At 42.5% G+C, this 10629-nt stretch overlaps 1 protein-coding gene across 4 annotated transcripts in view; it reads right to left on the bottom strand.

Moving 5' to 3' along the window:
• Positions 1-2739: 2739 nt before the first annotated feature.
• Positions 2740-10629, bottom strand: part of MIA2 (MIA SH3 domain ER export factor 2) — a 36498-nt gene continuing 28608 nt past the window's right edge. For all 4 annotated transcript variants that reach the window (XM_059474074.1, XM_059474076.1, XM_059474075.1 and 1 more), the window contains 5 exons: positions 10477-10629; positions 9017-9154; positions 4719-4795; positions 4091-4334; positions 2740-3308 (listed from right to left, as the gene is read on the bottom strand). In XM_059474074.1, coding sequence (XP_059330057.1) covers positions 3160-3308; positions 4091-4334; positions 4719-4795; positions 9017-9154; positions 10477-10629 — 761 coding nt within the window. In that variant the 3' untranslated portion in view covers positions 2740-3159. The remainder of the gene's footprint in view (positions 3309-4090; positions 4335-4718; positions 4796-9016; positions 9155-10476) is intronic.

The following is a 10629-nucleotide window of genomic DNA, read 5'->3' as shown; positions in this document are numbered from 1 at the left end:
CTGATGGTGATTGCTCAGCAGCATCTGAACCTGAAGTTTGGTTTTGAAGGGTTCAGGATTTCAGGAAGTGGCACAGAAAAAGCCAGAAACAAAGCAAATTCTGTGTCCTCTGGTTTAAACAGTTGCAGAATGGTGATTTTATCTCTGCAAGCTATGGCATTTTATGGGTAACTGCCTTACTAAATAGAGTTGGGAAGTAACCTATTTGCCTTTCTGTTGTATAAATGTGGTTTTAATCTGTTTGGTCTAACCTATTTTCTGCTTTGTTTTAATTAACTTAATCTTGAAAGATATGATGAGGAGCAGGGGAAGCAGCTCATTTAACTACAGCAGGGAGTGTGCAGCCCTTTCACTTGCTGCAGCTGCAGCCAGAGCTGGCTCTGAGCAATGGCTGTGCATTGTCAGAATGCTCCAGGTCTGATTTGTTTCATACAGCCTGGAGTCTGCTCACTGGCTGTGGCTTGTGTTCAGGGATGAAGTCACTGTACCTAAAACAGATGGCTAGAATCTACCTTGGAAGTTTCAGGGAGTCTGTTAAAGCAGGAGGGTGTGGTGAAAGCCATACCTTGAGCAGTGGTGGAGAAATGCACCCCTGATTTTTCTCCTCTCTTAGGAATAGATAGAAGTGAGGTTTGTTTTCCTGCCTGTATTTTCAGCAGTAATCTTTATTAGTGATACGAGGATGAAGGGATTCAAGCTGAAGTGATCTGTAATTGTTAGGAAATTAAGATAATATTCTCTTGCATTTGGAGTGGGACCTTACAAAATATTGCAAAATTACTTTGAACTTGCATGATCCCAAAAGGAGTTTTACTTTTGTTGTTTCTTTGTATTTGCTGAAGAGATGGCAATGTCAGTCTTTTGCATTCTAGGCTGAGCTGTAGGAGCTTGGAACACAAGCCTTCATCTGTCAAAACTTTTGCTTATTCTTTTGGGGGTGGCTGAACAGAGACTTCCTCACATACACTTTTGTGTGGCCTTTCTGCATTTGACAGGTTACCATCTACCTGCTTCCTGTTACATGAACCTGACCTTGCCTCCAAATTTGCAAATAAAATTTTGGACTGCTACTAGGGAGGGGAAAAATGTCTCAAATTATGCCATTCTCTCTGCAGGATGATCCAACCCATGCTTTTCCTGCATTTTCTTAGTTCAGCTAGCTTTCCTTTTGCCTGCAGCTTTCAGTACCATTGTGGGCATAGACTGTTTTGGTGGAGGAAGAATTTTTCAGAGTTAACTTAGAACAAATATTTCACCCACATGGAGAAAATACTGTGTTTGCTCAGAAAACAGAGATACATTCATAAATAGTTTTTGCACCTCCCAGGTGAGTTGGGCAAGGAATGAAAAAGGTTTATGGCAGTGTTATCAGCCCAGGATTTCTGTGCTATACCCTGGTTCTCTGTGCAGGGGCAAGGCTGTATTTGGCAGTTCTGGTTGCTCCTAGGGCTGTTGACAAGGACAAGGGTAAAACTCAGTAATTCCTTTGAGAATCCATGTGAAGTCTCTCAGGCAAACTCATAGCCATCAACTAATTCAAGCTGATGCAACAGCCACGTTAAACTACATGGTTAATTTAACAGGGATGATGCTTTAAAATGTCTGTTGTCAGAATCTGTCATTGAATCACTGGAGTACAAATGCTTAACCTAAATGCTTTGAGGGCTAAACTAGAAGTAGAAGGGATAAAGAAATTGTAGGAGTGAGCCATGGAAGAGTTCTACAGCTGAAACAAGCCAACGGGGAAACAATGGTAGGAGCAGGAAGACTCAGCTACAAGAGAAAATGCTCTCTTGGCAGACTCTACCTAAGCAATTACAAAAAAAGTGGGCTGGAGTTTTTTTGGTAACTTCTAATTATGGGGTGTGGTGGCTGCATTTACATTAAAGCCTGAAACTGTGCGTTATGTGTGTGTGCATGCAGAGAATGGAGGCTGCTGGTTGAACTGCTGCTGACTTGGGGCTTGGTAAAACCAGTTTGCTTCTTTATCTTAGAGGGTCCCTTACCAAGTGACTGAATTGAGTCCTTACATTATTTTCAAGTTGAAGCCAAGCTGTCAGAACAGCCAGCAGCTCCTGGCAGAAATCTTTAGATTGTACTGTCACCAGTGAAAGCTGAGCTGGGCTCTGCCCAGATGCAGCCTGGCACTGGGCAGTCCCGCCCCGCACTGTGCCTGCTGGGACAGCCCCTCCTGCCGGGGAAGCACCACACAGGAACCTGAGGAGGTGAACCAGGTACCACACCAACTCCTTTCATAGACAAAGACTTTAATGCTGCAGTTTGCCACTTCCTTCTTGTACTTTTTAATTCTGCTTTTGTCCTGCCCAGCATTTTCCTAATACTGGTGTTAAAACCTGAAACCTAATAAACCAAACTCATGTTGAGACAGTAAAAACACACCCCTCCTACTGATTTGCTGCAGACATATGTCTTCAAAAGCAAGGGCTGGGCTGTGCTGGAGCATATCCTAGCTATGACTCCTTGCTCCCAGGTCATAAAAAGCCCCTGTACACATCTTCAATAAACACTACTCCACTCCAGCTTTTGAAGAGTAATGGGAGAGTTGCTCAGCTGTTCTGCTGCCTCTTGCCCCTCAGTGTCATGGCAGGAGAACTGCCACAGTGTAGAGCTTGAGAGCTGAAAGATCACCCAGGATGCCATTAACAGAGGGGACTCCAGTGGAGAATCATGGTTATTCATCTTTCCCTATCTCTTATACCATGTTACCAGTGACATTGCTTTCATTTTCTGTAGATTTTTATTAACTGTTTCCATTTGTTTTCACATCCTATTCATAAAGAAAGCAGCAAGCATCACTTTTGGCATGCAGAGAGACTCCCTGTACAGCTCAACCAGCACAAAGCAGCTGGACTTTTACAATAAGATTCACATGATTTAATTTTATACACCTCTGAAGAGACTACTCAAGTTAGAAATGCGTAATTTAAAATGACTATTGTACAGTGGAAATCACTTATTCACAATATTCATAGGTATTTAATTCTTTATTTACAAAATACTATCCTGAGAATTTTTCCTATTAAGCTTCAATTTGAGCAAAGTACTTTGTATAGACCTAAGTAACAATGGTTACTTAACATAAGGAAAAATGCCAGTAGGAGAGCACAAAACTGGTTCAGGACATTCCCCAGATGACTGTCAAGTCTCCTGCTGTGGTTCTGGTTCAACAGCTGATGGATTTGAGTGAGATGGTTCAACTCTATTTTCAGGAGGAGGTGGTGGAGGCAAAAATCCAGGTCGTGGAGGTGGATAGTGAGGATAAGGTCTCATTGGAAATGGATTTCTTACTGTGAAAGAATCAGAGTAATGCAGTTAATATCAATCAAAACAGTATACATGTACACCTGCTCTTCCTGCTGGCTTACTGTTCAGCTAGGCCCATCTAACTAGAAGTCACATGTCAGGATCCAAAGAGACAGATGCCAGGCAAGAGGAGGGCAAAACCATCACTTTTCTTGGTAGTTACCCACAACAGTCTCAAAGCAGCAGCCAGCCACTGCCAGCTCCTGGGCTGCTGCTGCCCCTTCAGTTTGCCACAGCAACCCTTACATGCCATACCTTACAGATATTTTCACAGTTCTTTACACGTACTCAGAACAGCAAGAGTCTGAAAGAAGTCCTGCAGTCTGATACTTACACCTTGCTCCAGTTGTGCAAACTCCAAGGGAAAACAGTTGTTTTGGGACTGTCCCTTTGCAGGGCACCAGCACACTTCAGAGCCAGAGGATGAAACTTTTAAGATTTATGGAAGATACAATTTCATAGGAAGAAAAGGATTAAGGTAACCTACCAACTTGCTTTCCTACCCCCCAAAAAGAATCCTTTAGATGCTGAACAGTACGTGTTCCATATTTTCCAGCCAAAGCTAGTATTTGTTACAAGATCAAGATAAGCTGTTGTGAAAAAGGAAGTGTACAACACAACAAACCTCAGTCAGAAAAGATGCTCCCTGTTAGCTGAACTAAGCAGTTGTGCAAGTATGCACACATCTACCCCCTGTGGCACCTCAGTACCTGCACAAGGCACTCATGCTCATCAGCTAGAAGCAAAGGCTGCTAAGGGCACGTACTTGGCAGCGGAGGGCGCGGAGGGCGCGGAGGGCCGAAGTCTCGTGCTGGAAAGCATTCCCGTGGCCCGTAGATGGCAGCAGGAGGAGGGGGAGGAAAAGGAGGGCCTCTCCTCATGAAAGGTACTGGTGGTGCTCTGGGATCCACAGGCATCAGCGGGGGTCTGACTGGAGGGAAAGGTGGGGGTGCAAACCCTGAAGCCACAGCTTCACTTTCAGGTGCCAGCGACTGATCAGGGAGCGAGTTCTGCAACACAAGGAAACCAGGGAAGTCAGGGGAGGGAAAGAGAATATCTCCAGTGCCACCAGGCCCACTTTCACGTGGCTGTGACACTAGCTAAGAGCTAGTTCCAACTCTGCCTTAGCTGAGCAAGGCTATCTACATGTACTGACCATATGCTTGAGCATAGTTTCGTCTTTTGGGACAGAATTACTTTTCAACAGGGATTATATTAGTAATACATCAAAGTAATTCACAAGGCAATAATTGTTGTGGCAAAGTATACATATAATTTTATAATTTGCACTGAAGAGTGCAATATAATGTGACCAATGGACTACAGACAAATGTTTCTATGTTTTTGCAGAAAATTAAAGCTTCTTTAAATCAAGCCTCTCTATAGCTACTTACACTAAGGTTAGAATGATCCTTCATCCCCTCTCCACTGGGTTCTGTTCGTGGACTCTGTTCTGAAGATGTCTGTCCATCTGTATGCAAAAGTTTAAAGTTATTCAGTGCTGATCTCTTTCCACTGATTTCAGTATTTTTTTCCTGAAATCAGGATAGACTGGCAACAAAACCAACAGCAAGCAGCAGTTCCATTTCCCCCTCCCTCCCACTAATAAGCCCCATGCTGGGAATGGCTGGGCCATGATATGCTTTTGGCACACCAATCCTATTCAAGTATCACTAAAAACAATTCCCTTCTTGGCTCACAAATATCAAGGAAACTTCCAGAACTACATCAGTTTTGGATGAGTAGTCAGGAGAAATTATAATAATGACCATCATCACGATCATCCTCCTCCTCCTCTCATTATCCTTATTTACTTTATAAGTAAAGAGATAAATAGAAACTTCAGTCTTTTTACTGTTAAACTTTGCTAGGAACAAGTATTTTCAATAACAACTAGAGAAAACTATTAAAGGAAATTGTCAGAGAGTAGAATCTGACTGGAAATAAATATACTAAATATATACACTAAATACACTTTCTTTAAACAAACAAACAACCCCCCAAATCTGGATTTGAAAAATATTGCTTTCTTACACTTCAGCTTGAATAGAGATGATTATACTGAAAAAGAACAAACCAAAACAAGCCTTTTAACTAGTGACAGTGTTTTTATGTACATGTTGTATTTCTACTCCTTGAAAGCAAACAAAGCTTTTTTTCTCAAAGAACAGACAGCTCTTTTCAAAAACTCTAAATTACCTGTCATTTCAAGGAGGCCCGGCCTTGTTGATGATATTGTTACTCAATCTAAAACACTTCAACTCCTATGTCACACAAAGAGAATACTCGTGCCTTGATATTTACGTTGCATAACACTTTGCATTTTAGGTCCTTAGAAGTTCCTCACAAACTCTGACAGCCTTTAACTCTTCTTTCTGGCAAGATGCTTCCTGCTCCAGGTACCTCCTCAAGTGAAAAGTTTTCATAGTTTACCACACCATCTTAGGAAAATCCTATTCTTTTGTTCACTTTAAATAACATTTTGATTCTCTTCCTAAGAAATGTAACTTGTTAACTCCACTGAGTAGGAGCCTTGATTTCAGTACTGTGAGACACACTGCTGTTCTGAAGTCAGATGTGCTGGATGGGCTGTTTTTTGGTGGTTGGTTTTTTAATTGAATGGCTCTTTTTGGGTTTTGGGTTTTTTACAAATACTCAGCCAACTCTAGTGAAATTATGTGTCTCTAAAAAGCAACATTCACAAATTCTTAATAAATGCTTGCAACAAAGTTATCCAAAACCCTGTTTCCATTCAAACAGCTCTGAATTGCCCAGAACTGACTACAACGTTTAAAAAAAAATAATTGTTGCTTGGCAGTGACTGAAGAAAGGGGTAAAAAAAGGATACATTAATAAGAACAGAGACAGTGCACCTCTGCTGTCCTTCAGTCAGCTGCCAGGTGCCAGAAGAAAGAGGTCAGTGGAACACGAAGTATCAGAAGGCAGTGTAGGGGCCTGAATATATGTATTGTTATAAAGGAGTCCTTGTGAATATATATATATGTAGTGAGAGTCCTATGTATTAGATAGGTGGGTCCTGTTGCTCTGGATGAGCTACAGCTGTGGGATCCTTGGTTGGGTAGCAGCTGTAGCTCATGAAGGGCTCTGGGATAAAAGGGGTTGGGTCGAGAGCCCAGGAGGAGCCCCTATGGAAGCCATGAGGAACTGTGCTGCAGAGAGGAGCTGCATAATAGGACCATCAAGAAGGTATGGACTTTAAGATGGGACTCCAGAAATATGAAATACAATAAGATAACAACAATAATTGGTGACCCCGACGTGATGGAGGTATGCAGCCTGAAGAGCTGTGGAAAATAGGACAGCCTGAGAGCTGTAGCAGCCTGAAGAGCTGTGGAAGATAGGTGTAGCAGCCTGAAGAGCTGTGGAAGATAGGTGTAGCAGCCTGAAGAGCTGTGGAAGATAGGTGTAGCAGCCTGAAGAGCTGTGGAAGATAGGACAGCTGAGAGCTGTGGCAGCCTGAGAGCTGGGACAGATATGGATATTGTAACTGTGTAATGGAGAAATTGTTAAAAGAAAAGGGGGGAAATGTAGGGGCCTGAATATATGTATTAGGTATGGAATCCCCCGGACAGCCGAGAGCTGTGGCAGCCTGGGAGCTGGGACAGATATGGATATTGTAACTGTGTAATTGAGAAATTGTTAAAAGAAAAGGGGGGAAATGTAGGGGCCTGAATATATGTATTAGGTATGGAATCCCCCGGACAGCCGAGAGCTGTGGCAGCCTGAGAGCTGGGACAGATATGGATATTGTAACTGTGTAATGGAAAAATTGTTAAAAGAAAAGGGGGGAAATGTAGGGGCCTGAATATATGTATTGTTATAAAGGAGTCCTTGTGAATATATATATATGTAGTGAGAGTCCTATGTATTAGATAGGTGGGTCCTGTTGCTCTGGATGAGCTACAGCTGTGGGATCCTTGGTTGGGTAGCAGCTGTAGCTCATGAAGGGCTCTGGGATAAAAGGGGGTTGGGTCGAGAGCCCAGGAGGAGCCCCTATGGAAGCCATGAGGAACTGTGCTGCAGAGAGGAGCTGCATAATAGGACCAGCTAGAAGGTATGGACTTTAAGATGGGACTCCAGAAATATGAAATACAAAAAGATAACAACAACAATTGGTGACCCCGACGTGATAAAGAACATGCAGCCAAGGAGAAGGTATGGAATCCCCCGGACAGCCGAGAGCTGTGGCAGCCGGAGAGCTGGGACAGTGGAAGATAGGACAGCCGAGAGCTGTGGCAGCCGGAGAGCTGGGACAGTGGAAGATAGGACAGCTGAGAGCTGTGGCAGCCTGGGAGCTGGGACAGATATGGATATTGTAACTGTGTAATTGAGAAATTGTTAAAAGAAAAGGGGGGAAATGTAGGGGCCTGAATATATGTATTGTTATAAAGGAGTCCTTGTGAATATATATATATGTAGTGAGAGTCCTATGTATTAGATAGGTGGGTCCTGTTGCTCTGGATGAGCTACAGCTGTGGTATCCTTGGTTGGGTAGCAGCTGTAGCTCATGAAGGGCTCTGGGATAAAAGGGGGTTGGGTTGAGAGCCCAGGAGGAGCCCCTATGGAAGCCATGAGGAACTGTGCTGCAGAGAGGAGCTGCATAATAGGACCATCAAGAAGGTATGGACTTTAAGATGGGACTCCAGAAATATGAAATACAATAAGATAACAACAACAAGGCAGAAGTGAGAAAGCAGAAGCGCAACTGCCAGAAGGCTTGGGAAGAGGGAAGGTCAGTAGCTGCACAGGAACAGAACTGTCTTCCAGTAAAGAACAACTCCCTGTGAAACCTGAACCTTCAACTTGCAACTACATTCAGCATTCCCAGTTCTCACACACTGTGACACCGAGTAGCAAAAGTTCTCTCTCCTCTGGCCAGAAATGGTGCAAGGGAGATGGCAACTTCCTACTGACCCTGTCAGGAACTGAGTCCTGGGTGCTGAAGTTTCTGCTGGGAATTTAATGGCTTCACTTCACTGATGAATCAGACACAAGTGACTTACCAGGGCATTACATAAAGATGAAAAATGCTTACTAAGTATGAAGCTCTGTGACCAAACTTTACCTATGAGCTTCTGCCAGTTGCCAAGCGTCACAAACTAAAATGTCCATAATTGGCAAATTCAAAACTAGTGGGTCAGTGAAAGGTATGATTAAACTGGGGCAATTCACTGTGAACTACAAGAAGCTGCCACTATGGTCAACAGTTTGAAGGAAGAGGCCTCTGTGCACCAAGCCAGTGGACACCTGAAGATTTGGCTGTTTCTGTTTCACTCTCTGTGAGTCCTAAGCCTTTCTAACTTTACCTTGCATTTCTGTACCACTTTAGATGTGGTACAGAAATGCAAGTATGGGTTTGTGATGTTTTAATGCTGTGATAAACCTCATGGGAGGGACCAAAACAGACTCTCAGCCAATTATGAGTGGTTAACACACAGAACAGTGAGGGTAGACCACAAAAATACCTGATGACTGCCAATGACAGAATCCTGCCCACCTGACAGCAGGGAGGGCTATTGCTCCAACAGGAAATGGCTGCATCAAGGCCAGCAGGTGTTCAAATGTTTCTAACACAATGGAACTTCATGTCTGTGGTAGCTAAAAACCTGTCCTCTTGCCACAGCTTACCATAGGATTTTCCATTCTAGACTATCATGGAAGCAACTCCCACCTGTTTTATCAAAAGACTGAACATTGTAAGCTCGTAGTTCTGCTGGTCCAGAAAGTCTTCCAGTATTTGGAGGATTAGGGAAAAATCTTTCTTGTCTTCGAGCAGGAAGAGCTGGATCAGCATAAGGCTCACCTAACACTGGAGAAATCACAAAAAGCAGGTCTGTGAAGATGTATTCCTTCCATTCCACACAATTTTAGACCAGGAAGGTTCTCTGAGTATCTTAAGCTCTTGTAAATGTACAAAGTGTCTATTAATCAGGGTGAGCAAACAAATCTTAGATAACACAGAGGAATCCCACCAAGTATATCCAATTGCTTATATTTCTAAAGAGCTGCAAAAGAAAAAGTTCGTTGATTTTTGGTTTAACTTAGGCAATCATAACTTTCAAAATTCTGCTGTAACTTATAAACAGAGGGGCCTTGAAACAAAGGTTCAACCTAGCAAAGATGGAAGACAAAATAAGTAACTGTATGTTTTAAGCCATTCTTAGGTAAGAATACTATTTTCCATTATGTTTCATAGTGCTGTAATATGTTTCCACTAACTTGCCAGCATCAGATCTAGCAATCTGTCATGCAGCTACAGGACAAACTGCATCAGTGAGATCCAGGGGCAAGGTGGGCTAAGAGCAAGAAGGAAAGGCCAAGGAAACCAAACTACCTCTCTGCAGGATCCTGTCAACAGACCACACCTGCCAGATGAGAAACTGCATCCTGAGAGGACCTTGAGTTCTCCCACAGATCTGTATTGCTTGCTGCAGTAATAACTGAGGTTACCTATTTTTTTTTTTTTCTGAACTTGTAACATTTTTTCTTCTTTACTACAGGTACCCAGGAAGGTTGTCCATACCCCCAAATTTTTCCTTGAGAAATAATCAGCAGAATTAACTCATCCCTGCTTTCCCTGAGTGGTTAAGTGCAATACAGATGTTTATATGAAGAAGTGAGAGTGAAGACTGATTTTGCTGCTGTTAATCATTGAAGAGATAGTATCAACAGGAAAACACATTCCAGACAGGATGAATGTACCATGGTACTCCTGTACTATTAATATAAATGGGTTTTTTTTGAAAAATAATTTTTTTTTACATTGTCTAATTTTTATTTAAATAAATTAGACTTAAATAAATTTTACTTCTTAAATCTCTTAGTAATTTACTTCTATCCAGCCCATAGAGGTCTTTTAATGCACTAAACAAACTCCCAGTAAAATGATGAAACCAAACAGTTGATTGTCCCTTGATAATACCAATATGTACTTAAAAGATAGCAGAGAAGTGCAAGTGAATCACACTGTTCAAGAAGAGGAAAAAACTACTATTAAAAAAAGCCAGTTCAGTTGCACGTGCAGGTCCAAGAAAACACTTAATATTTTTAAACCCAAAACAGTTAAATATATAGACTGCAAGTCAGTAACTGCTCTTTTGCATGGATACAGTAGCTAAGCAGAGTTTTTACCTGGTGGAGGCAGAATTATCCTGGGTTCTCTCTCCCAAGGAGGAGACAGGGATCCAGTATCTGATGGTGGTCTGTGGGCATCTGTTAATCTATCGGAATTCAGCTCTCCTCTTTCACTTCCAGCTTCGTACATGGCAGCTGGTCCTCTGGATC

The sequence above is a fragment of the Ammospiza nelsoni genome, chromosome 6, assembly GCF_027579445.1.
Source record: "Ammospiza nelsoni isolate bAmmNel1 chromosome 6, bAmmNel1.pri, whole genome shotgun sequence".
Classification (NCBI taxonomy): Eukaryota; Metazoa; Chordata; class Aves; order Passeriformes; family Passerellidae; genus Ammospiza; species Ammospiza nelsoni.
The sequence above is the reverse complement of the archived record's forward strand: the minus strand, read 5'-3'. Positions and strand labels throughout refer to the sequence as shown.